Source organism: Phodopus roborovskii, unplaced genomic scaffold, assembly GCF_943737965.1.
Source record: "Phodopus roborovskii unplaced genomic scaffold, PHOROB, whole genome shotgun sequence".
Lineage (NCBI taxonomy): Eukaryota > Metazoa > Chordata > Mammalia > Rodentia > Cricetidae > Phodopus > Phodopus roborovskii.
In genome coordinates, this window is record NW_026126482.1 from 16,471,163 (window position 1) to 16,498,643 (window position 27,481).

A 27,481-nucleotide genomic window follows, 5' to 3' on the forward strand; every position below is an offset into this window, starting at 1 on the left:
CTTCCCTCTGCAGCTTCTCCCCTTGAACAACATTCTTACTCACTGCTGCTTAGCAGTGGTCCCCTGAAAATGTACCTCATGCCAGGTGGATATTGTTCACACAGTGGTGGTGACTCAGAATTCAGGGTCTCTGTGAGACTGAGACAGGGTTACTCCGAAAATGATTTGTTTGGCAAATATCTCATCCCCTGCTCACAGTGAGCTGCCCCCTACCAGAGGAAGAGGAGGAGATGGTAGGGAGAGAACATTCGAAGACAAACTTGGACAGGTAGAGGCATGGATGAAGCAAGTGCTTTACTCTTATTAAGGAAACTTTCAAACTCTTGGCTTTATTTCATTTACATATTTGTGTATTTATTTATGCATCATTCTTATGAGATAGCATCTTATATATAACCTAGGAAACCCTCAAGTTTGTGGTGATCCTCCTGCCTCAGTGTTCAAAGTGCTGAAATTACAAGCATGAGCCACCATGTCAGGCTTGATCTTATATAGTATGTTTGTTTTAGGTTTTTTAAGAAAGCTAAACTTAGTTTTGTAACTTTCTCAAAGATTTCTTCGTGTTACCCTGTAAGTTATTGTACTTGGAATTCTCTTGAGACCTTTAATGAGCAGAATTGTTTTGGGGCTGCTGCTATTGAGTTGGGGTACATGGGCGTATGTGCAGGAGGCAACATTAGGAAAGGGGGCCACCACCCTGACACCAGGTGAAATCTTAATAAATATTGGCTCTGGCATCTGAATATGGAGAAATGGCCTGCAGATCCACCAGGCATCTCTACTCCAAATCTGCACTTTCCCAAAGCTCAGGTCTTGGGATCTTATTTGACAGAGATAAAGTTTCTCAGGTGATGAGGAATGGCACTACCCTTTGTGTGAAAGGAATTTACAAAATGCATCATCTAAAAAAACAAACAAACACAGGCTGAGGGCTGCCTGTGATCCCAGCCCTTGGGAGGCTGAGTCAGGAGGATCATGAATTCAAGACCATCCTCCAATACACAGCCAATTTGAGGCCAGCCAGAACAATAAGAGAGCCTGTATAAAAAAAAAAAGAAAAGAAAAAAGAAAAGAAAAGAAAAATTGATTATCCCCCCCCCCCAAGAAAAAGAAAGGAAGTGTGGAGAAATGTTTGGGCTCTATTTTATTAAGAAAGTACGTCTGAGCTAGAGATTGGTCAAGAGTTGACTGTTCTTGTTGGGGACCCAGGTTCAGGTCCTAGCACCCACGTGGTGGTTTACAACTGTCCATATCTCCAGTGCCAGGGGATCCAATGCATTCTTCTGGCCTCTGGGGGCACTGGCACATACATACATAAACTCACACAGGCACTTGTGCGTGTACACGCTTGCACACACACACACACAAATCATAAGCAAATTTTTAAGAATATACCCTTAAACTTACTTATTGATTTTTATTAGCTCAGATTAGCCTAGCTAGTATTTTATCTATTTTTAACAGCTGGGCTACAATCTGCTTTTGGAATGCCTACGGAATCCAGGGTCTCCTCTTAATCTTGTTGGTAATAAGGTTTTTGGTCGCTGAGTGGGTGGATTGGTTGCTTTGACTTGATGGGGTTTTTCCCCCAGAGCTGATGTTTTGGTTTTCTTTCTCCCCTCCCCCCCTTCTCTCTTTCCTGTCCCACTCCCGGTCACTTTCTCTTCCCAGAATCCGGACCAGCTGCTGCCGGCCTAGCGAACCCAAGGGGAGATGATTCCTCATGAAGGGCCTGGATCCCCTACAGAAATCCAATGTGACTCTCTGTTTATCAGACTAAAATCAGAACCAGCCAGACAGTGAATCAGCCACCGTGGAGGGGGGACGGCGAAAAATGAAATCCAACCAAGAGCGGAGCAATGAATGCCTGCCTCCCAAGAAACGTGAGATCCCCGCCACAAGCCGGCCCTCTGAGGAGAAGGCCACTACTCTGCCCAGCGACAACCACTGCGTGGAGGGTGTGGCATGGCTCCCCAGCACCCCTGGTAGCCGCGGCCATGGGGGTGGGCGGCATGGGCCAGCAGGGACTTCCGGGGAGCTTGGTTTACAAGGAATGGGTTTACATAAAGCACTGTCCACAGGGCTGGACTACTCCCCACCCAGCGCCCCCAGGTCAGTCCCCACAGCCACCACGCTGCCCGCAGTGTACCCTCCTCCTCAGTCAGGGACTCCGGTGTCTCCGGTGCAGTACGCCCATCTGTCGCACACCTTCCAGTTCATTGGGTCCTCCCAATACAGTGGGCCCTACGCTGGCTTCATCCCTTCCCAGTTGATCTCCCCATCAGGCAACCCGGTCACCAGTGCAGTGGCCTCAGCTGCAGGGGCCACCACTCCATCACAGCGCTCCCAGCTGGAGGCCTATTCCACCCTGCTGGCCAACATGGGCAGTCTGAGCCAGGCACCAGGACATAAGGTCGAGCCCCCACCGCAGCAGCACCTCGGCAGGGCTGCGGGACTAGTCACCCCGGGGTCCCCTCCACCCACCCAGCAGAATCAGTACATTCATATTTCCAGCTCTCCACAGAGCTCTGGGCGGGCAGCATCTCCTCCACCCATCCCGGTTCACCTCCATCCCCATCAGACGATGATCCCGCACACACTCACCCTGGGGCCCTCGTCCCAGGTGGTCGTACAATACAGCGACGCTGGAGGCCACTTTGTTCCTCGAGAGTCCACCAAAAAAGCAGAAAGCAGCAGGTTGCAGCAGGCTATGCAGGCCAAGGAGGTCCTGAACGGGGAGATGGAGAAGAGCAGGAGGTATGGGGCACCGTCCTCTGTGGAGCTGAGCCTGGGAAAGGCAAGCGGCAAATCAGTGCCTCATCCCTATGAGTCCAGGCATGTGGTGGTCCACCCAAGCCCAGCAGACTACAGCAGTCGTGATACCTCTGGGGTCCGTGGATCCGTGATGGTCCTGCCCAACAACAACACACCCTCAGCCGACCTGGAGGCACAACAGACCACACATCGAGAGGCCTCGCCATCCACCCTCAATGACAAGAGCAGCCTGCACTTAGGGAAGCCCAGCCACCGCTCCTATGCACTGTCCCCACACACGGTCATTCAGACGACACACAGTGCATCAGAGCCTCTCCCGGTGGGCCTGCCAGCCACAGCCTTCTACGCTGGGACTCAGCCTCCTGTCATCGGCTACCTGAGTGGTCAGCAGCAAGCAATCACCTATGCCGGCAGTCTGCCTCAGCACCTGGTGATCCCAGGCACCCAGCCTCTGCTCATCCCCGTGGGCAGCCCTGACATGGACACACCTGGGGCAGCCTCGGCCATAGCCACATCTTCACCCCAGTTTGCTGCAGTGCCTCACACGTTTGTCACCACCGCCCTGCCCAAGAGCGAGAACTTCAACCCTGAGGCCCTGGTCACCCAGGCCGCCTACCCAGCCATGGTGCAGGCCCAGATCCACCTGCCGGTGGTGCAGTCGGTAGCGTCCCCGGCCACGGCACCACCCACGCTGCCGCCATATTTCATGAAAGGCTCTATAATCCAACTGGCCAACGGAGAGCTGAAAAAGGTGGAGGACCTGAAGACGGAGGACTTCATCCAGAGTGCAGAGATCAGTAATGACCTCAAGATCGACTCCAGCACAGTGGAGAGGATTGAGGACAGTCACAGCCCCGGTGTGGCCGTGATACAGTTCGCCGTTGGTGAACATCGAGCCCAGGTAACCCTCACCAGGGTCATACAGGACAGGTAGGGGGTCCCACTCCCATTCTGCCATCTCCTGACAAGGTGATTGCTTCTGGCAGATAGGATTCCCATGTACTGTAAGGGGGCTGCTTATAGTGATTCAGGGGCAAGGGAACTGAGAGGAAGTGTCCTCCAGATGAGCTCTGTTAGGAAAGCTAGGACATAGTAGATACAGCCAGCCACGCTGGCGCCCTCTGGAAAGAGATCCTTCTCGGTACTGAAGATGAGCTTCCTTAAGAGAAAGCCACCACATAGACTGTGATGGATCCCCCAGACATGTCATGGTGCGGGGTTCTTACTGGGATTTTAGGGGGTGGGGTAGTTTAATACCATGTGACCTAGACTATGTATCAGAAGTCACAAATGCAGATACCCAGTATGTCCTCAACTTCACAATAGCTGGAGGTGCTTATGACCCTCTGATCCTCCTGCCTCCAGTTCCAGAGTTCAAGGATTACAGGCATATGCCACCGTGCTCAGTTTAACTTTTGTACTGGAAATCAAACCCAGGGCCTCACACCTGCTAGGCAAGGACTCTCCCAATAGAGCTCCATCTCAGCCTTGTTTTCAGAATCTTAAACCATCTGCCAGCATTTACTCCAGGGCTCATTTATATGGAGCAGCAGCTTTACTGACCACATTGCCGAGGGTCAGCCAGGCTTGTCTCCATCTAGGCACATCCCCTGAAAGACCAGATGTGGAGTCTTGCTACCCTGAAACCTTTTAACCAGCATGATCTTTGTGGGTAGAGACCACAGTCATTCAATATCGGTAAAGACCAAAAAGGTTTTCTAGAAAGTTCTGATTCTGAGAAGATGACAGTGTGTTTGTTTAAATGGTTATATGTATATGTGCTGTTGTTCACTCACAATGTGAAGTAATGTCAGCAGAATGACTCTCAGGCCCAGGGCGAACCATGGAAATAGACCAGAATGTCCTTAGAACATGATTATGACCAGAGGCAAATCAGGCAAAATGTTGGCTTATTTGTATCACTGCTGGGAACTGAATCCAGGGTTCATGCTAGGCAAGCACTCTACCACTGAGCTATATTCCCAGCCCAGTTTTGAAAATGGTGTTCTCTTCTAAGCAGCATCTTTCAGCTAGAGAATACGTTCAGCCAGTGTAGCCTGGAGATTGTACATCTAGGTCCAAGCAGACCAAGAGCCTAAGACTTAAGAGCCCACAACCCTCTTCAACCTGGAGGGGCAACAATGTCAGTGTGTTTGCCCCTGCTCAGAGCTCTGCAAAAATTAATACACAAGCCATGGAGAGACTGGCTTCCCTGTGAGGTCAGACCCTGCTCTCTCCTCTTCCCCACAGCCTGACAGCAGGGGCTTAGCAGCACAATGAGCAGACAGAATGTTCCTTTCTCTCCTGGGATGGAAAGTACTATTGCAAAGCCAGACAAGAGGCCTGTGATCTGCTAAAGAGACTTCTTGGGTGTCAGGCCATTGAAATAAAAGTGCAAGGCTCAGACCCAACCAGCGATTAGTGGCTTTATTCTAGAAGCCTGTCAGAGGCGGGCGACATCCCTGCAGAGGAAATGCGCCAGTCAATGCTTGCACGAGTGACAGGTTTTGAATCAGAGTCACAGGAGAGAAAGAGAGCAGGGGAATCTGGTGAGGGAGAGAGAATGGCAGTGGACTTAATTGAGCTTGCAAGGAGGGCTGCCCTCTCTCCCAGGTATATCTCGAAGGATCTTTCTCCCTAGCCTGAGCAGACACCCAGGTCTCTGCAACTGGTTATAAAGCTCACACCAGCACCCACAGGGAAATGTAGAAATAAGCAAATTGTTGGATTTGGGGAGCAGAATCACAAATTCAGTTAGGGAACCTGTGGGGAAAAGATGGTTTCCCTAGGATAGAAAGAGCTTTGTGACCCTGGGCGCTAATAGCTTCATGAGCAGAAAGCCACACGAATGGCTGGCTTTAGACAACCTTCGTGGTCCTTCCCAGAGAGCACTGAGTGGTGGTGGGGAGAGTTAGAAGCCCAGCTGTGCATTTGTGTAGGGCAAGTGACTTTTCTCAATGCCCCCCCCCCCCCCGTGATGGTCTCTCTTCTCTAAAACAGGCTAACCTAATGATGCTACATAAAGAGAGTATTCTGAGCTTGTAGGGTTTTGTTTTGGTTTTCATTGTTGTTTGGGGTTTCTCAATTGTGTGTGTGTGTGTGTATGGGGTGTGCATTTTGTTTTCATTGTGTGTGTATGTGTCTTTGGTATGTGTGTGCACATTTGTCTGTGGGGTGTGTATGTGTGTCTATAGTGTATGTGTGTGTCTATGGGGCATGTTATGTGTGTTCATGTTATGTATGTCTATGTGTGTGTGCACGTTTATCTCTGGGGCGTATATGTGTATCTATAGTGTGTGTGTGTGTGTGTGTGTGTGTGTGTGTGTGTGTGTGTGTGTGTAGTCCCTTGAACATCACCAGTCAAGAGCTGGACTACTAAAGCTCTCTCCCCTTCACCTTCCTCAGCTGTTTTTTGTTTGTTTTGTTTTAAAACTTTGTTTTTCTGTCTTCTGGAACAAACTTGGTTGTTTTTATTTGCTTCAGCAACAAAAGTTTTAAGTATGTTCAGGGAAGCTCTTTTCTGACTTCCAGCTAACCAGCACATACATAAAGTAGGAACTGAGCCAGGGATCTGTATCAGTGACTGTATGTGAGTATGTTGCAGGTGTAAGTGTGTAGGTGCAAAAGGTCATAAACCCTTTGAGGAGGCCAGGGGAGGATGCTGAGTATCTGCCTCTCTACCTCCCTGCCTTACTACCTTCCAATTGAGACTGTTACCTTTAGGCTAGGCTGGCTTGTCAGCAAGCCTCAGACATCTTTCTACTCTCCAATGCTGAAGTTACAGGCACATACTGTCACCCTGGATGTTTATGTGGGTGCTGGGGATTCAATCTCAGGTCCTCCTGTTTGCATGGCAAGTGCCCTTACCCACTAAGCCATGTTCCTGGGCCCTTGGGGGATATTTTTAAGAAGCTGAATCCTAACTGTTCTTGTGAAAACATGCCTCCAGTGTTGCCTCTGTCTGCTGTTCACATGAAGTAATGGTACAGTAGGAAAATGTTTTTCTGTGCTCGTCGCCCACCATCTCTGTGGCTTTGCTGTACACGGCACTGTTACGCCCCTGTACAATAGTGCTTTGGGGAAAGCTATAAGTTATGAGCTCTGAATCACCATGTGTGCTGAGGGAAGCAAGCCCCTTTTCCTCTTTAGGTGGCACATTCCACAAGGGCAGGGACAGGGTTGTCCTGCTTCCTTCAGCCTGGAAGCCCCGCAGGAAAAATGCTTCCTCTGAGTTCACTCCAAATATAACCCTCTTACTGTTTTCCAAGTATGAAGCATACACCTTGGGCATGTCTTGACTATGGAATGCAGCATAAAGCATAGCCTTTTAGAAAAGGAAGAGAAAAAAAAGAATGAATATATGATACGGTTAGCTAGGAAGCAAGTTATCTGCTGGGAAAATGGATTAATAGGTATCTGAAGTGAAAAAGACAGAATCTGACTCTGCCCTCCACCGTCTGGCAGCTCTGGCACGTGGCACAGAGGTCTCTGTATGATAAGAGACTTTAACCCTGAGAAAGAGGAGGTTTGCTTCCTAAGAGAAAATGCAGCAGTGGATGCTCTAAAAAGAATGAATGGAAAGAAAGGCCATCTCCTCAACCCTAGTCAGAAAGCTGGCTTTCTTGGTAAACACAAGCGCCCTGAGCCTGCCTGTGTCCTTGTTGTCTACTCCCATGCAGAGGAAGACTGTATTCCCACTTCTGCCAGGCAGTCTAAGTAGACACAAGCTAGCCTGCATGAACCTATATATCCAGCCATCCATAGGAGCTGGACATAAGCGAGGACTAGAGGCCTGCCCCTCCAGATCAACACGAGCACCCATGTACAGATCAAGGGCCTGTGTGAAGTTGTCAGTTGTGTCACTACTGGGAGAGCTCCTGTATGAGAGTGTCCCCCTGGGTGCCTTTGGCTTCTGTCCCGCAGTGCCCATTGGGAAAGCAGCCTGCCCAACTCTGACCCACGTTCCTGGACAATAGCTTTTCTGAATCACAAAGTTTTCCGTCTGTAAAGTGCTCTCGCCCGACACTTCCCTCTGGCCCTTGCTCTCCTCAATGCTGAGCTCCGTGTTATTAGGGCTGTCTGTCACTTCCCAGACCCTCCTGAGGCAACTGCTTCCCTTGCTTCCTTAGGGACTGGCCCCTTAACATCCACCGCTGCTTTCTCTCTGCCCGTGTGGGCTGGTGCACATGTTCCAATGGCGGGCTATGATGCTGTGCTCACTATGTATGCACTGATGGCTTTTCTTTCATTCCACTGCTTCTCAGTTTGACTGCTGTGGACAGTGAGTCACTGCTGCCACTGTTGTAATGGGTTAACGGGAGCCTAAAAAGAGTCAAGGCTCTCATGCATGCAACAAATAAGCCTGAATAGACAGACCCTTAACTACTCAACAATATCCACTGTTCAGTCTGGTAGGAAAAAAAACAAACCAGATTCATCAAAACAGGGATGCTCAGTGGCCTGAGTGAAGGCCATATGCTAGGTCTGTGGACCAGTTGTACATAGTTAATAATCTCACCTCTTAGTTCTGATATCAGAAGGCTCCCTCTAGGAATCTGCATCAAACCACGCTTGTTTGTATGTGTCTTTGGACCCCTGTGGTGGGCAGGAAGATTGCTTGAGCCTGGAAGTTTGAGAGGAGCCTGGGCATCATAGCAAGACCCATCTCAAAAATAAAACAGAAGAAATATGTTGCTTTGCAACCTGTATGGGATGTGTCTTCTATGTGATGGTCTTGTTCTTGGTAACAGGTTCTTTTAGATCATGGTTATTATGACTTGGCTTTATTTCATTTTGTCTTAAGGAGTCACTCAGACTGACCTTGAACTCTTGGCAGTCCCCCTGCCTCAGAACCTGAGTGCTGAGACTTGATTGTTCTAAAATTTTCTATTTAGAGGCTGGGAAATAGCCCAGTTGAGCATACCTAAACTTGATCCCCAGAACCCACATAGAAAGTCAATGTGGTAAAACACACTTGTGATCCCAGCACTGGGGAGGCAGAGACAGGCTGATCCCTAAAGCTCACTGGCTAGCCAACCTAACCTACTCTAGTTTGAGACCAGTAAAAGACCCTGTCTCAATAAATAGATGATTGAGAGATAGATAGGTAGATTATTGATAGGTAGATAATGTATAAATAGATGATAGATGGATAGATAGATAGTAAGTAGATAGATGTTAGCAAGATAGATGATAGCAAGATAAACATAGATATATGATATATAGATATATGGTTGGTAGATAGATGGTAGATGATAGAGAAAGAGAGAGAGATCTAGATAGATGGTAGAGAGAGCCCAAGGAATACCCAAAGTTGTTCTCTAGATTACGTGTGCACATAGAAGTTCTCTCTCTCCCTCTCTCTCCTGTGTGTGTGTGTGTGTGTGTGCGTGTGTGTGTGTGTGTGTGTGTGTGCGCGTGTGTTGTTTTCTTTATTGTTAAAATCTTATACTGGGAACTGCTGAGATGGCTCAGCAGGTAAAGGTGCTTGCCACCCAGCCTGACATGATGATGAGTTCAATCCCCAGAATTCACAGGATGAAAGGAGAAAACCAGTTCCCACAAGTTGTCCTCTGACTTCTGCACATAAGTGCCCACATATACACATATATCCACAAGATAGGTAGCCCGACAGAGACAGGTAGATATAAAAATAAATTTGACAAATACTTTATTTATTATTTTAATTGTGTATACACATATATGTCCTGTGTGTAAATTTGTACATGTAAGTGCAATGCCCATAGAACACAGAAGGATCATTGGATGTCCCTGTAGCTAGTTACAGCTGACATGGGTGCTGGAAATCAAGCTCAGGCCCTCTGGAAGAATAGTCCATGCTCTTAACCTTTGAGTCATATCTCTAGCCCCAACTGGGGCAAAATATAGAACCACAAAAAAAAAAAAAAAAACCTTACACTGTGTATTAAATTTGTTGTAACTAAGCCAGTATCAACAGAACAGGCTGTTATTGACTACAGCCACAGTTTGCAGTAGAGATTACATTGTAATTTCTGTGAGTTTTAGTAAATGTAGTGGGCCCTGTAGCCAGCAAGCATCCCAGTACCATCCAGAATAATTTAACCAGTCTAAAAATCCTTTGTGCTTTACATGTTTACCCATCTCCCAGTGTCACCTCAGAACGCTAAGAACCACTAGTCTTTACTGTCCCTAGTTTTGTCCCTTTCCAGAATGGCCTGTAGGTGGGATCATGCAGGGTACCACCTGTCAGACTGGCTTCTTTGACTGAATGACATGCTTCTGAGATTTTCCTCCATGCATTTCGGAGGCTTTGGTCTCACTCTTGCTTTTTGTTTCAGTGCTAAATATGAGGTCTTTTTTGTTGTTGTTTTGATCATTTGTTTAGTTTTTAGAAGCACAGCATCATTGTGTAGTCTAAGCTGTGAGCCTCCTACTGCAGTTTCCCAATAGCTAGAATACATACACAGATGATGACAGCTGAAACTGTGTGTGTGTCTGTCTGTCTGTCTGTGTGTCTGTCTGTCTGCCTGCGTGCCTGCCTGCCTGTTTTCCTGTCTGTCTGTCTACCTGCCTGTCTGCCTGTCTTTACTAGAGCTTGAATCCAGGGCCTGATACATACTCAGCAAGCATTCTGTCACCAAGTCCCCCCCCCCTCCACTCCATAATGTTAAGGCACATGGGATAGAAACTATGTCAGCCATCCAGTGCAGAATGCCATAGCATCAGATATGTGGTAATTTGTTGGACAGTGTCCATATTGGCCAATAGTGAGCCTCCTGATAGGGCCTTGCTATTAGAGAGTTCTAGGAGCCATGCCTTGACCTATGGTTTAGGCTTTGTTTGCAAGGGTCCTAGTACAAGGATGTGGATTTTCTGAGTAACCACGAAAAGCTTTCACCAAAGGTTAAGTCATGTGACTAGATGCTATAAATAGAATGTTCCCAGACCCCTTCACACTTCACCAGAGAGCTTGATGGTTTTCATTAGTGATTTTTAAAAACTGAAATCAGTAGCTCCCTCTCTGCTCCTTCATCGGCACTGTGGAGCTGTCTGGTTTGCTTCAGTCTGGGAACATAGTGTTGCAAATCTTTCCCTGAGGAAAAGAGCATGCCAAACCTACAGGTAAAAAAGAATCTATAATCTCACTTTACAGGCAATCAGGAGTTCTCAGATCAGTAATCTGATCCAAAACAAGACCTCCTTCCTAAAATGCACCTTCTGAGAAACGTGATGGCTTCTAGCTCCAGGCAGAAGTTGTGTGTAGGAGATGGTGTTAACTTGGGGTGAAGGAAGAATGCTTGGTAAAGCAGATGCCCTTCACATTTGTGAAAGGAGAGAGTCTCGGAAGGAAGGAGAGACACGCTTAAACAACAGACGTTTTGTTTTCCTTCTACCCTGCTTTTGGTGAAATGTCCATATGTGTTTGTGTAGATGTAGCACTAATCTAAGATTGAAATATGCAGTCAAACAGCATAACTCTGTGTGTGCATAGTGTTTAGATACAGTAGTTGTTGACTAAGTCGTTACAGGAATTTTATGTTGTTTTTCACATAGAAGAACTAAATATAATGTTAAAAGCTAGTCCTCAGCTGTAATAGGAAGGTGGCACATGATATGGACCTGGAAGTTAGGCCTCGTTGCTGCATGTCTGGCTTCCTCCTTCCAGAAGGGAAGCTGGGAGCCATGGCTTCAGTGGAGTTGGTTAAGAGAGGAAGGAAGTAGGTGTGTTTGTTGCGAGTGGGGCCCGGAGGATGATGAGAAGCAGGAACGGAGGTAGGAGATGATCATTCCCTAAAAATGAGGGGTATTCCCTACAAGGGACTTGCTGTTTTTAAGGCTTAATCAAGGTCATCATAGAAAATGTTTGTACCCCTGATAAGATGGAGAAAGAAAGGGGGAAGGAAATTAAAAGCATAAGCCTATGAAGTTATGACCAGGTCAGCAGCTGCCTAAGGGACTCTGAGAGGGACAGCTATAGGGCCCAGCCCAGAAAGCCACCAGTTGGGCAGACATAGACCCTGGAGGAAGGAAGGAACATTGTGATAGCTGTGATTTTTTTTTAATAAAATTTTTTAAAAAGTGGTTTGCCCATCATTTTAAATAGTGCCTTCTGATGGCCACCTCTCTGTTAGAAAACATCCTAGACCCTGAGAACAGCAGTGTGAGTTTAGGGGAATAAGTGACAGACACTAGGAGTAAAGTACAAAAATAGTGAATCGGTACAGTGTCCATAGGAATGAAGCCAGGCATGGATGCCACTGCATGGGGCAGGATGTTCGTGGGGTGCTGGGAAGATGGGGAAGCAGCAAGTCAAAAAGAACCCCAAATGGGGGGGGGGCACAGTGCACAGACTGCGTAGGGTGCATGGGTTTTGAAGTTAAAGAAACTCACAAAGGCAATATTGCTGCTTACAATGTGAAGGGTGACAGCCGGTGAGTCCTGTGAGGCTTGTTCTGGTGACATTTTTCTCCAAGTGACATGCTGGACTTGGCCAAAACTCAGGTGGAGAACAACATGAGAAATTGTCTAGACATTTGGGAAGAGGAACCTGTAGAATTTCTCTGTGATTTGGATGTGGGTGACAGGAGAGAAAGAGGGGATGACAATGTGATTTCCAGGGATTTGAAGACAAGGGAGGCACCATCAGAAGTCTGTTTCTCTCATATTGAGGTGGAGCTGCTGATGCTGCATCTAAGTGGATGTACATTCAGATAACTGGGTAGTCAGTATCTAGCCTGAAAGTTCCTGAGAAGATGCCTGTCTCCTGGGAGGTGAGGGCCTCTGTAAGGAGGAGGTTTTTCTGCCCACCGCTGGTCTTGTTCCACCACCGTGCCAACCCCAAATATCACACCAAGATATAATGCTGTTGGCCAGGTACTAGTTTCTTATCTGATAGCTCTGTTTTAACCCATTTCTGTTAATCTACATATTTCCACATGTTTTCAGCTTACCGGGGAATGGGGCCTGCATCTGGTCTCCCCAATCTCTCCATCTTGACTCCTCCTTACTACTTCCTCTTTCCTCCTTGTCTCCTAGTCCCGCCTATCTTGCTTTCCTATTGGCCAACAGTGCTTTATTCATTAACCAGTATGAGAAACATATTTACAAAATGGCATCTCCCATCAGGCCTCTGCTTTACACGAGTCCTCTTTGCCCAGTGTCTTGCATTTGTACATGCTCACTGCACACTGGCTTAGTTGAAACCACTGTAACAGGAATGTTAAGTCACCTCTTTAGTGTAGTGTAATGTCACTCTTCATGTAGGTAGAGACCAAAAGGTACAGAAGAAAGCGGGTGTTTGGTGGAAGGGAGAGGTCTGGCCTAAAACCTAGATTCAGTCTTAATTCTACTGGTTAATAGCTATAATATTAGGAAAATGAGTTTACTACTTATAAATTTTAAAATCTGAAATGCTACTGCTGGTCTCACTAATCAGTTATAAGAAAAATACTTTTGTGAAATTGGAACATTTGACAAATAGTAGGCACTTAGAAAAGAGTTAATAAAGTACCTTTTATTTAATTAAACCTTGACAGTTTCATACATGTGGACAATGCATGTTGATAGGAAAGAAGCACCCTGAACACACACCCCTGCCTACTTCGTCCCCTCGTCTTAGTAACTCACTATTAGAATGTTGGCTGACCTTATTGGCTGGGCCTTATGCAGAGGATCATATCTGCAGTAAATCTGCAGGTGCAGTGGCCATGTCATGTCCCAAAGGCAGCATATCACAACACTCTTCCCATCCTCCATCTCCTACAGTCTTTCCGCCCTCTTCCGACATGTTGCCTGAGTCTAGGGAGGGGGTTAATATTGTGTCCTGTTTACAGTTGAGCACTTAATAGACAGACACTGCTCAGCACATCAACTGGTGTAATGAGTCTCTGCATTAACTGCTGACCCCTGCAGAGAGATCAGAAAATTTTAGCAGCCTTACTATGATTAAAATAGCCCAGAGCAATGATATTTCCCTCCAAATAACATGCACTGTGATTCTTCTTTCTAAAAATACTTCCATGTTTTATGGATCCAATAAAGAAACAAAGCTCAGTAATTTGAGAAATTGTCTAATGGGATTAACTCAGGGGTAGTGAACATGAGACCTTAGCAAATCTCATTGGTCAAATGAATCCAGAGACTGTGCCAAACCTCAGGCCTGACTTTGTGGCTGGGCCATGCACTTGAACTATCTGCCCCTCACAAAAGCCCTCCAATACTGCCCAGCCTTCAGGGTCCTGGGAAAGGCCTCTCTAGTTATCCCAGCCCTGATTGATGATGGACCCTTAAATTCTTAGGGTATTAAAAGTTCATTGATTCCAAGCATTATACTCATTCCCATTTTAAGGGCTGGGAATCAGTGGCAAACCCACACACACCTTCTTCATGGAGATTTTTTAGCATCTTAGTCTGACCAGTATTTAGCATGACTATAGCTGGGCCTCTGAGTCACCTGCTGAGCCTCACAATTGAATTCTAAGTGGGGCATTTTGTCATGGCTGTAGGTCAGTGACTGGTTTTGACAGATGCTCTACAGAGCAGGTATTTAGTAAAAGGTTTTAAATGATAGATGAACTTTATACTTGTCTAGTTAGCTTCTGCCCAGGTCTGAATATGGTGAGTTCAACTGCTGTGGCAGCTAGCTAGCAGCCCTGTTTCAGCCTTGCTGCAGGGGTGAGAGGCTGGTAAACAAACACTTCTTTTTTGTTCTCATCCAGCTCTTGTGTGTCTGTGTTAAATAAAACACTCATGGGAGCCTAGGGAGATGGCTCAGTTGGTATAGTACTTTCCATGCAAACGTGAGAACTTGTTTGTGATTCCCAGACCCATATGAAAAAGCACTCATAATCCCAGCCCTGGGGAGGCAGAGATAGGTTCCTCAAGATTCACTAACCAACTAACCTAACCTACTTGATGAGCTCCAGGCCATTGAGAGACCCCATTTCAGGAGGGAAAAGAAAGTGTTGGCTGCAATCACAATATCATATCTGGAAACTAGCATTTCACAGCACCCCTCCCAGCCTCTGTCTCCTACATTCTTCCCTCCTCCTCCTCCTCCTTCTCCACCTCCTCCAGGATGTGTCCTGAACCTTGCTTGGTGGGGGGTGGGGAAGGAAGGGGATTTAATATAGATGTCCTGCTTATGGCTGATCATTCAGTCCCTTGATCTCAGCACTTTGACCTTTATGTTGTTGGTGGCATGGTAGTGGATGGCTGCTGTGGTGGGAAGAATCATTCGAGGGTGTGGCCACTGGTGGGTTTCCCATGTTCCAGTGGATGGCCTGCACCTATGCACGTAAAGGGAGTACTACACAGTCTTAGTGGGATTTGAAAAAGACATGAAGTTTGGTGGGAGGCATGTTGGGGAATGTGAGGGAGGTTAGAAGGGACAAATGGGGAGTAGATATGTATATATACACACATACATATACATATATGTATATAAAAATTATATATGCACATATGTATCTATGTGTGTATGCATGTGTATATATATATGTGTGTGTGTGAATAGATCCATATATATGTATATATTTCTTTTTTTAAAAAGAAAACTCAATGAAGACAAAGTATCCAATAGGGAAAAAAGACATCTGAAGAACAACCTAAGCTTGAGTTCTGGCCTCTGTGCATATATACATTCTCGTTCACACACACAAGTGTGTGGGCGCATGCAGAAACCACACATGAACCATTTGCTAATATTTCCTTCCTTCCTTTTCCCTCTGCTTCTGTTTCCACAGGTCAGTGTTGAAGTTTTGGTAGAGTACCCTTTTTTTGTGTTTGGACAGGGCTGGTCGTCCTGCTGTCCTGAAAGAACCAGCCAGCTCTTTGATCTGCCCTGTTCCAAACTCTCTGTTGGGGACGTCTGCATCTCGCTCACCCTCAAGAACCTGAAGAATGGCTCTGTTAAAAAGGGCCAGCCCGTGGACCCTGCCAGTGTCCTGCTGAAGCACGCAAAGACCGACAGCCTGGCTGGCAGCAGACACAGATATGCCGAGCAAGAAAACGGAATCAACCAGGGAGGCACCCAGGTGCTCTCTGAGAATGGTGAACTGAAGTTTCCAGAAAAAGTAGGATTGCCTGCAGCACCCTTCCTCACCAAAATAGAACCGAGCAAGCCCACAGCCACACGGAAGAGGAGGTGGTCGGCGCCGGAGACCCGCAAACTGGAGAAGTCGGAGGACGAGCCACCGTTGACTCTTCCCAAGCCTTCGCTCATTCCTCAGGAGGTTAAGATATGCATCGAAGGCCGATCTAATGTGGGCAAGTAGAGACCGTACTGGCAGCGGAGGCCTGGGCCTCCTTTGCTGTCTGTATCCCTATTACTGTACTGTAGGCTAAATAACACAGTATTTACATGTTATCCTCTTACTTTAGGTTTGCGTTCTAACCTTGTCATTAGAGTCACACAGGTGTGTCGCAGGAGACTGGTGCATTTGCATTGTCTGCAAGTGTGCTTTGAGGAGCTGGCAGGTGGAGTGGGTGGTCAGAACTGTGGCCATGGAGCTCCCAGGCATCCTAGATGGCCCTAAATGTGGTTTTATCAGCACCTGCCTTCTCCAGCAGCACAGAGCCAAGGGGCATCAGTTCTCACTGGTTTTAAGAGCAAATTCAGTGGGAAGTGACCTGCGAGGGTGTCTGGGTGTGTCCCTGTGAAGGGGTGCGTGGGTGCCATGGTGATGGGTGATGGTCTCTTTCTCTCTGCTTCCCTCTTCCCTTGCTTGCTCACTCTCAGCAAGGGATTGGGGGACCTGGGTTTCCTACATGCAAAGTCATCCTCAGGAACCCAGCTTCAGGGCATCATAGGGAGGCATCAGATGACAGATGGGAAACTAGCTTCAAAGAATGTGGTTCTCTCCAACATGTTTTACAATAAAAAGCAACTTTATATATAAATATATATATATATATAATATTCCCCCCGTGGGGTCTGACTGCACTGAGATTTTTTTTTTTTTTTAAAGAGCAGCTGCCACTCATGGAATTTCATTCTGCTTTACCAGTCCAGTGACGTCACCAGTTGTCATGGTGGGCAGGGAAGTCCTTGCTCAGGTCACTCCTGGTCAGGCAGGTGGCAGTGGGCTGGGGGACAGAGGAGCTCTCGCACTGGTCTCTGTGCAGTGTTAGGAAAACCAATCAGGTTATTTGCATTGACTTTTGCTCCCTGGAAGAAAGTGCAAGGTCCCCCCTGAGCGAGCCAGGCAGCTGTGAGAGCTGAGCCGGCAGCTTCTTTTCCGTCTTTTAGGTATAGTACTGTTTCTAGTTCATGACTATGGACAACTCCGGTGCCGCTTCTTTTTTTCTCAATCCTAGCGGGACTTGGTGAGGAATTAGACCTGGAAGACACACACCTGCTACTATCTCTTAAGCAGTTAAAAATGACGTGCAGACTTCTCAACCAAACATCTTGGTCTGTCATTCAACGAGTACTGTATCTAACTTTAAAACTCTTTGGCAAGAAAAGACAAATCTAAGTTGCTTTTGATTACTTTTCTTTTTCCAACACTGTAACTACACTTCAGCTCTGCAGGATTGGTCACGAGCCAGCAATGAAAAGCTCCAGTCTGGTTTAAAGGGATGAATGTGAATTATGAACTAGTACGTGACAATAGATGACCACCAAGTACTATGGCAGGCACTTGTCACTTTGATGTTGGAGAAAGAGTTTTTTTGCATATGCAGAGTTGGCAGAGAAACTGAGAAAAACACAGGGAGGAAAAGACACTCGTTTTTTGTCCAGTGTTTTTAGGGTGAACTCCTAAAGAACTTTGCGATTTGCACATCTTGAGTTTGTAATTTGTGTGATATTCCTGCAGTTTTTATCCAATAACATTGTGGGAAAGGTTTGGGAGGGGAGGGGAATTGAATGAGCATAAATAAATGTAGCAAAATTACTTTCTAACCTGCCTAGACCCTAGGCCATTCTTAAACAGTTCTGTTCTTTTAGATTCCTTTTGTCACCTGCCACATGTCGGGAAAAGCCAGATCTGAGAGTTTTTTTTCAGATCCACTGAGAGTTTTCCATATAGACATTTTATACATGTGGGCAAGTGGTTTTTTTGTTTTGTTTTTTTTTTTGTTTGTTTGTTTGTTTGTTTCTGGAAAAAAAGTGTTAATATTATTTTTTTCAGAACAACTTTTTTTTCTTTTTTCTATTTGAAATCAAACCAAGATTTAATGTTTGGTACAAAAACCCGGAAAGGGTACTTCACAAAGTCACAAGTTTTCATTCCCAGAGATCAAAATATCATTGGTGGGTTCTAAGTGTATCTTAAAGTGCTTTAAACCAAGTTTTATAAATAGAGAGATGTTCTTAAATATTCTTACTTGGTTGCAACTAACCCAAATACACACTTACTAGACTTTCCTTTAACCATTAAGAAACAAAAAAGACTTTTTCTGTTTCTCAGATTAGAAAAAAAGAGACCCCTCCTCCCTCATACAACCAAATGTTGGTTATCCAGTCTTCATTCACAGTGGCTCTCAATGGGACTAATGAGTTTTTTCTGGGATGTACCAAAAACCTTTGAGTAGGTTCAGAATAGCTGGCCTCTCTCTACACATCATTACCCTCTCAGCATGCTAGCAGAGCTGGGTGGGTCCATTCTTGCAAACACATTGCTTATTTAGTGCTGTGTTTTTTTTTTTTTTTTTTTTTTAATGTTTCTCTTCAGAGACCTTGCTTAATCTTCCATATATTCTGCTCAGGGCACTTATTACGTTTTTGGTTTTCTTTCTTTCTTTCTTCCTTTCTTTCTTTCTAACCTTTGATGGTAAGAGGAATAGGAGGCTGCCACAGGGGTGCTGTGTGGCGTTATTTACAATAGCTCCTGGGAGCTCAGAAAACACACACACACACACACACACACACACACACACACACACACACACACACACCACTTTCTGGCTAACTTCAAGGATTGAACTGACTGTATCCATTAAACTGACACTAAAATAGGTAAACACACAGTTCAGAGCAATAGGAATATCATAACTTTTGTGGTTCTATTTCAGGTATAGGAATTATAAAAATCATTGGTTCTTCTTTATAAAGCCTTTGTCCCCATTTCATTCTCTCTCTCTCTTAGCATGTGCAATACTCTGTGTGCCAACAGTGCGCTATCTAGTTAAAGTTCATTCCCTCTCAGCTTTTTCCTTGTTCTGTGGGTCGACCTTCCCCTTGCTGGCCAGAGAAAGGCTGGAGAGCAGGAGCCAGGAGAAGGGAGCCTTCTTGCTTTCCCTTATTGTGGCTGTGGAGTACTGGGGTAGGGAACCTGTGTGTCTATCACCAGGACACAGAGTCAGCCAGCCAAGGAGACCAGAGGGGAGTGCTGTGAAGGTCCAAACCCTGCACTCTGAGAAGGCCCTTCCCTCTAGGGAACCTGGAATACAGCAAGGAGGCAGATGGCTCCTAGAACATGTTCTGGACCAGTATGGGCAGCAGTCAGTTCACCTGTTTTTCAGTCTCTTCTGTGTCCTTGAGACTTTGATCTCTGCCTTTGAGCACAAACAACTTATTGCATATGTGCCTGTGTTCGGAGCATGCCCACCAGTGGCTTTGGAGGGGACCACCTGGCAACCACAGTCACCATTCCCTTGTGACAGCTTTCTCTTGAAATAGGAAGAGCATACAGAGGCAGGAGCCACCTCTGGTTTGCAGACATTGGTGGAGCCTGCCGGGCTCCTGGAGCAGCTCCTGTCATCCCTCTGTAGAGGGAATTCAGTAATGGCTGCCATCAGCCTACAAGGATCAGCCCCGCGCCTCTGTACCTCTTCTCTTTGCAATATTTACCAACAGCTGTCTTTCATTCTCCTCTTCCCTGCTTTCCACTCTAAAACAAACAACAGCAGGCCTTTTGCGTTTACAATGAAACACAATCACCAAGACATTAGTCAGGGCGAAAAGAAAACATAGTAATATTACTAATAAGAAACCAACAATCAAGAACCTCTCTTTATAGGGATTTCTAAATATATAAAATGACTGTTCCTTAGAATGTTTAACTTTAGAATTATTTCAGTTTGTCTGGGCCACCTTGGGGTCAGCTGGGGTGGGGTAGGGACTGGAGAGAGAAGGCCATGGATGCCACTTACCTCAAATCTTTTTAAAAGTGGAAATCCAAATTGCATTTTTTTTTTTTTTTTTTTTTTTGGACTTGCAGGATAATCGTCTACGTTGGTCACATTTTAGTTTTCTCGATTCTTCCAGCTAATTTGGGATGGCCTGATTTTTGTGTGGTGGTGGTGGTGGCAACAGACCGTCCTTAACTCTGAATCCTGACCTTGTATGTTTTCTGTTAGGTGAGCTTGTTGGGTTCCTCCCCACTTTACCCTTACCAGGAAGTGGCAGCAACTTCCTTCTCCCCTGCAAGGAACTCTGCAGAACCTTTCACACCTCTTACTCAGGGATGGGGCTGGTGTGTGTGTGGAACACGGAGGAAGTGTTCAGCAACAGCACTTTGGACTGCTCTGGAGTAGGGTTGTACAATTTCAAGGAATGTTTGGATTTCCCTGCATTGTGTGGATTGCTCCTTAGCTACTGCACAGATTGCAATATAATGCTGCACGTCCAAGATGAACAGTAGCTCCTAGTGATCAGAAAATCCACTCTTTGCACATAGTTTGATCTTTACTGAAATATGTTGCCAAAATCTGTTTTTTGTTGTAGCTTTGGATTTTCCTTCTTTTTTTTTTTTTTTTTTTAGGAAACGATTGACAATGCCCTTCAACATCTGTGACTACTAAGGAAAACTATTTTGTAGATGCTTTTGAAGACACTAACACCTATTTCAGACATGGGTGAGGAAGCAGAGCTCTCCAGATAGAAAGCCAGACTTTTTTTGAGCTGAGTTGGTTGGCATGGCAACTGTTCCCTGAGCCACAAGCAGCTCAACAAACTGGTCTGTTCTCTCCTGGAAACCCTCTGCACTTCCAATTTCCCAGCCCCCCACCCCCACCCCATGACTCCAGGGGAATACAGGGCCTCACTCAGTCTCCAGGGCCCAATCTAGTTTCTTTGGTGGTTGAGATGAAAGGCAAGAGAATTATACTTTATTTTATTTTTTAAATGGAGCAAAGGCCTTTGCTTCCATGGTTGTGTTTTGAACCCAGAATTTCTGAAATAGAGAATTTAAAGAAGAATGGAGTAATAACTATAGAGAATCTACTTTTTTATAAAGCACATGCAGGTGACCTGTTGTGTTGGGTTGGTTTCCTCCCTTTTCTGTGGACAGTGCTGTATTTCTGTTCCTATGGCAACTCCAAACAGTTTGCACATCTCTACTCTGGAGCTGAGATTCCTTTCACATAGATGACCTCGCTTCAAATGTTACCTTACCGATAGGCTTTTTTCTTGTAGCACTTACCTTGTGGGAAGTTTTCTGTTTTGTTTTGTTTTCTTTAAAGTACACCTAATTTGAGCAGCCAAAGGGGTGGGGGAAAGATTTTTTTTTTCTTTTTTTGAGGCACTCACTTTGGGGGTACAGATTTTTTTTTTTAAAAAAATTGCACAAAAGAAAAATGAATGTTGAAATGATTCATTCAGTGTTTGAAAGAGACAGATCTGTTGAAACCATGAGTTTCATATTTTGTGTGTAAAAAAAAAACAAAAAAAAAAAAACAAAACAGAGGAGGGTTGAAAGTTACATGTTTGGGGGTTTTATTTTTCTTGTATATAGAAATTTGTTGTCTTGATGATCAAATTTGTATGGTTATGGCCTGGAAGAATTATGACGTCAGAGGCTCTTCAACTATATTATACCTATGCTTACTGTTTCTGTTTTTGTTACATGCGGCTCTTGTGTGAAGGATGGGAAACTGTATTCCACTATTTGAGGATACTATCCATTCCTAGGCCGGAAGTACTTCTCCAAGTTCCCTTCTTAAGCCATTGCAACTTCTTTTCTTTGGATGATGTCTGACATTTTCAGCACTTCCTGTCCCTATAAACCCAAAGAATACAATCCTGGACATGAAGTGTTTCTATAAGGGATCCTCCTTCCCAGTAAGACAGGACTCACATGGGGACAAAGCAAAAAAAAAAAAAAAAGTGAGCTTTTCCTTCTGCTTCCCGCCCCACACCTCATTTACATGGGGGTAAAGCATCAATTTCAACTTCACTGCCTGGCTTGCATTGTGATGTTTCTCAAGTAGATGCCAGAAGACATGCAGAGAGGTTTGTCAGAGTTAGACTCCTGTTCAACAGCAGAGCTGGGTGGTTCCAACTAGACAGTTTAGGGGCAACAAACAGACCCCTGTTTTGCTCTTAAATTGGGGTCTGTATCTCCTCTCTCTCTGTGCAAGTTCTTGTAGCTGACATTCACCTTGACAAAGGCAGAAGGGGGCAGTGACTTCAGCTTTTACATCCTGACACTTGCATACAGGAGTGTCACCTGTGTTCACATGAGGTGAGTTTGGCCATCTACACAAACCAGTCCATGAGAACTTCCCTAATGCTCGAGACTTGAGTCTTCCATTGCAGATCACTTGGAGACCCCATCTACTCGTGTTTGCTTGTTCCTTGGCTGTCTGGATGGCCAATCTGAAGGCCTGTGTGGGAAGCACTGTTTACAGTAATCCTTACCAAGATAACACACTGTCCCCTAGACGATCCAGCTGAGGTGACAGCTTTCAGATGGTTGTCTTGAAAGATCAGTTACCAAGAAGGATAGTGCATAGGTTTCTCTTGGTTCTTACATGAGCCACCTACTCTGAAGTTATTCTCTAGACCAAGAGTGGGTTAAACTGTCGAGTCACTGAGGTGTAACCAGGGCAACCTACCACAGTCCTGGTCCTACCCTGTGACTACTGCCCCTTCCCCAACCCGCACTACTCAAGTGTAATCCAAGGTGGCGTCAACTGAAAAGGGAATGTGGTGGAGTCCTGTCAGTATGTGTGGTGGCCTTTCAATAAGACAGTCTTCATCTCTAACCAGTAGAGTCTTGGCCCTAAAGAACCCGAGATCTGAACCAGTGAAGCTTCTCACGCCAGGTTCCCAAACCCTCCAATTTCCACTCATATGCCTCCCACAGGCCAAGAGGAAACAGACACCAAAACTTGGGCTGAGAGTCCTATCATGTGGAGAACTAGGGGGGGGAAAAGTTTTTTTTGCACCTTATTGAAAAGAAACTTTTAAGTGCATACATAGTTAAGAGCTTTTATTGTGACAGGAGAACTTTTCCATATGCGTGCATACTCTCTGTAATTCCAGTGTAAAATGTTGTACTTGCACTAGCTTTTTTAAAACAAATATTAAAAAAAATGGAAGAATTCATATTCTATTTTCTAATCGTGGTGTGTCTATTTGTAGGATACACTCAAGTCTGTTTATTGAATTTTATGGTCCCTTTCTTTGATGGTGCTTGCAGGTTTTCTAGGTAGAAATTATTTCATTATTATAATAAAACAATGTTTGATTCAAAATTTGAACAAAATTGTTTTAAATAAATCGTCTGTATACCAGTACAAGTTTATTGTATAATACTCGTACTAATAATAAAATAACAGTGCCAATTGCAAACCTGTGTCTTTTGTCTTCTGTCAGGTGCCTAAAGCAAGCTGTGGCTGAGAAAAAGTGTGGTCTCCTCTTTGCTACTTCCGCAGTGGCGCCCCAGTCCACCCTGGGGAGACCGGTGGTGGGGAGTCATCAGAGGCATGGATGTCTCTAATCTGTATCTCCTATCTATCTGCTCAACGTTCTAGGTTTTCCTTCTCACATGATCGGCAGCTTTGAAACCTTCTGTGGCATTATTACTGCAGTCTCTTCAGATTTGCCTCAACTGGTAAGTGATCTGGAGTTGGTGAGTACGTGTGCTTCTTAGAAACCTGTGGAGCAGACGTCTTCTGGTATGGGAAGCCACCTCCATGTTTGTCTCAAGAGTGCCACGCACAGGTTGGTGTTGGGCTCAGCTTTGGAAAGACGTGACTTTGTGGTTGCCAAGGAAAGTCATGTGTAACAAACCCCAGGTATGCCCTGCTCGCACGCACACATGTGCCTGTGGAGCTCTTCTAATTTAGAGTTGAGCTCACACAGGGGAGAAAGGGAGTCCAGAAATAGTTCAGGGTTCCCACTTAGCCAGGGAAGAATGGGAACTCTTTGCTTCTATTTTCTTCTTGGTAATATTTTTGAGCTTATCCGATTAGGACTCGTCCCAGCAAATCAGACAGTATACATAGGTCACGTAGTAGCAGGTGGCTCCTGAAACAACTATTTGGGGATGTACATACTGTACTTTGTTGTGTGGGGGTGGGGTGGGGTGGGGTGAGTATCATGCCAGGAAGCCTTGGTGGACCAGACTAGAAGGACTGTTCCTGATGTGCTGTGAGGCACTCTGCCTGCCCTCTTGATTATGTGATAATGGCAGACCGGCTACTTGTGGCTAGGAGAACTCAAAGGGCTGAACAGGAGAAATATACAGCTTGATGCACTACTCCGAGGCAAGACTTGAAACTCGAAGAAGCATTGCACCAGTCTTGGAGCAAAGGTACCAAGTTCCTGTTCCCCTACACTGGGGTTGTGCTTGCCTTTCCAAAGAAGATGCTCTCCTGTGTCTATCACTTAATAGGTAAATGGCAGCATCTACCTCTGTGCCTCCCTGTCTACAGGGATGTGAGCAGGCAGCCTCATGCTCTAATAACTTCAGCCACCTCTGCCACCATTCCTCCTACTCCTTCACAGGAAGTCCCATGCATGGACAATAGATTTCTCTGTCTATGTTGTATTTGCCACCTGGACTGAAGGATGTTCACATAGTGTGTCCTCTAAGCCCGTTCCTATGCTAGAGCATAGGGAATGTGTGTCTCCGCTTCAAGATGATCGTGGTATCTGGGGCTTTGCAAAAGCTAGGCCATCATCTGGCTAGAACTAGATGGCAAGGGCCTTTGGATGTGTAAAACTCCCGGTCTGCAGTGATGCTTCCAGAGAACAGAGCTGAGTGGCATATGCTAGTACAGGGCAAGAAAAACAACCCCCCCCCATGCTGGACATACATGATATGGCACCCTCAGAGCAATGTCCCTACAGTGGCACATGCTGCAATGTTAACTCAGGGGCCAGGCCTAAGAAAGTCACAGGTGATAGCTGATGCCAGCACCAGAAGTTTGGAGAAAGGCACAGGTCCAAACAGCCCTTCCTCACAGCTGCAGGGCCATCTTAATAGACTTAAGCTTTCCTTCTCACTTACTCTAGGTTGGTTAAACTGACTTCAGGGCTAAAAGACGAAACCTGTGCTCCAGAGAGGCTGACACTTGCCACAGATGGGACAGAGAGGAAGTGGGGTCCTCTGCACGAGTGCCGCATCTCCTTGGCATTGAATATCCTCTCGTGCAATGGCCTTTGTGGTGATTAATCTTGCCAGGCTGACTACATTTACAGTCACCAAGGAGATACGCGTACAGGTGTGTCTGTGAGGGCGTTTCTGGAGAGGCTTAACTGAGAAGGGAAGGACCCATCCTGAAAGCGAGGGGACACCATCCCATAGCCTGGGGACCTGGACTGATGGAGCACGAGTGGTCCCCTGTCCGATTTCCTGCTTTGCAGAGGTATAAGCAAGCAGCCTGTGTTGCTGTCCACAGCTGACAGCCACTCCCATCCTTGCCCGCCATGATGTCACTTGAACTTTGCGCTAGAAGAAATCCTTTCTCCATTAAGCTGCCTCTTTCAGGTATTTGGTCACTGTGGGGAGAAAGGTAGTGAACACCCCCATCACAAGTGCAGCCGTTCACCTTCCTACAGGTATCAGAGCAACTCTTCTGGCCTTGGGACAAGGGGTTGGAGAGCAAACCCTCCCGCTTTTAAATACAGCCTTAAGATACCAGAAGTGGGTCAGCAATCCCCCATGTACTGTTCTGACTGGAACTTTCTTGCAGCATGTAGTACTATAGACACCAGGCAATAAACTAACCTTCACTCAGCAATACCAAACCTTACCAACCCGTGTCATACTTGCCTTTTCAAAGAAAACAAACTCCTGTGCCTGCTAATAGGCCTTGTTAGAAACACTGTCTGACCCTCATGGACATCAGTGCTTTGACATACTGCAGGACAGACACACTGCAGAACAGCTCTTGGGGCTAAGAGGGGCCTTTTTCCAATACAGAATCCCTCTTACCATTCAGTAACAGCCACCCTACTGCAGAGCTGTGTGCTTCTTCCTAGGGAGTATTAATACAGGGCGCTTCCTCTGACGCCTGCTTTATAAGCCCCTTAGACTTCAAAGCACTTGCTTTTCAGCAAGACTTCTTCGTGCCTTTTCCCAGGACATCCGTGCAACTTTAAGATGGTTTGTTACCTTTCCGAGAGGGGCCAGCCTAGCTGGGTTGAAGCAGGAAGATTCCAAGTTTGAGGTCAATCGGGGTTAATAGCTACATCCTGTCTTGAAAGGAGAGAGGGGCTAGCCTTCAAGTTGGGACTGAGAAGGGAAGGAACAGGGCTTGGTGGGGTCTGTGTATGTGACAAAACTACACAAAAATCTAAGGCAGGACCGCCTTGCTACCTACAAGCAGCTCCAAACAGGTAGGGAGACAAGACCTATTCCCAGAAAGGACTTCAGGGGGAACACAGGCAGGATTCTTCATGTCCCTTGACCTTGCCCCAATGCATTATTTTCTTCCCGGCAGCAAAAGCCAGAGGCAAAAGGTAAGGTGAGAGTCACTTAAGCTCACACCACACCCTTTCCCCAGCCAGGGCCTTGTGTGTGGACAGTTGAGAGTCACTTACCTGGCTGGGAAGGCTTTCCGAACTCTAGTGACTCTACACAACTATGCTCCAGAACACGCAAACGCCAACACTCCGTCAAGATAATAGCATTCTATTAAAAGTGAAACCATCGTCCTTTAGGAAGAAAAGAACCGTGGGAGGAAAGGGTGCAAGGGTTGCTTGAAACAAGGAGGCAATGAGTTCTAGGTGCTGACCCAGGGCCCCACAAGCACCCTGCTTCTGGGCTCCACACAGGCAAGGGGGGGGGCAAGCCCCAAGGCCTCTGCGTGCAAGATCAGGACGAGGAAGCAATGTCCGTGTGGGTGGGTGGTGGCAGTGTCCCACCAGGCAGAGCAGCCATCCTGCTGGGACGGAGAAGAAGGGGGTGGGAGAAGCCTGTGAGAGGTGATTTCCACTCAGCTCAGCACGTCTGCATCCCCGAGGCTAACCAAACACTGTGTTGTGCTGTTGGGTCACCCGGATGAATGTCGCCCTCCTGCTGAGCTCTTTGAGCTTGGCAGCCCCTACGTAGGTACAAGTAGACCGCAGTCCTCCAAGGATATCCAGAATTGTGTTCTCCACATCCCCTTTGTAAGGCACTTCCACAGTCTTGCCCTCAGAGGCCCTGGGAGGGGAGGGGGAGGACAGGATGGGGTTAAGCCAGTTTGTTTTCCCTTAGTCACCCAGATAGAATTATCCCTGCTATGGCTTTGATTTCTTGGATGCATTCATACATGTAGATGATGTGTTTTGATCATTTTTATTCCCTATTACCTTCCCTATCCTGCTCCTGCTCCTCCCCCCATCAAAGCCCCTCCTTTTTCTCATAAGGGCTCCCTGTTTTCTTGCCTTTTTGTTTTGTTGGTTTTCTTGTGAATTTAAAATCCCTTCATGACATAGGATGAAGCTATTCACTAGAGCTCGACACCTTACCTGTGGTCATACCACTGAAGAAAATAACTGCCCCTCCCCCAGCAACCATTGGCTATATAGCTCCTTGGAGAGGAGTAGGGTGTCATGAGGCCG

The 27,481-nt window shown here is 46.2% G+C and overlaps 2 protein-coding genes across 3 annotated transcripts in view; one reads left to right on the forward strand and one right to left on the reverse strand.

The window, feature by feature from the left end:
* Atxn1 (ataxin 1) overlaps positions 1–18,615 on the forward strand; it is a 169,660-nt gene extending 151,045 nt beyond the window's left edge. For both annotated transcript variants that reach the window (XM_051194349.1, XM_051194350.1), the window contains 2 exons: positions 1,672–3,676; positions 15,501–18,615. In XM_051194349.1, the coding sequence (XP_051050306.1) occupies positions 1,835–3,676; positions 15,501–16,031 (2,373 nt within the window). In that variant the 5' untranslated portion in view covers positions 1,672–1,834 and the 3' untranslated portion in view covers positions 16,032–18,615. The remainder of the gene's footprint in view (positions 1–1,671; positions 3,677–15,500) is intronic.
* A 7,975-nt stretch (positions 18,616–26,590) lies between these two features.
* Gmpr (guanosine monophosphate reductase) overlaps positions 26,591–27,481 on the reverse strand; it is a 32,612-nt gene continuing 31,721 nt past the window's right edge. The window contains exon 9 of the mRNA XM_051194351.1: positions 26,591–27,080. Coding sequence (XP_051050308.1) covers positions 26,900–27,080 — 181 coding nt within the window. The 3' untranslated portion in view covers positions 26,591–26,899. The remainder of the gene's footprint in view (positions 27,081–27,481) is intronic.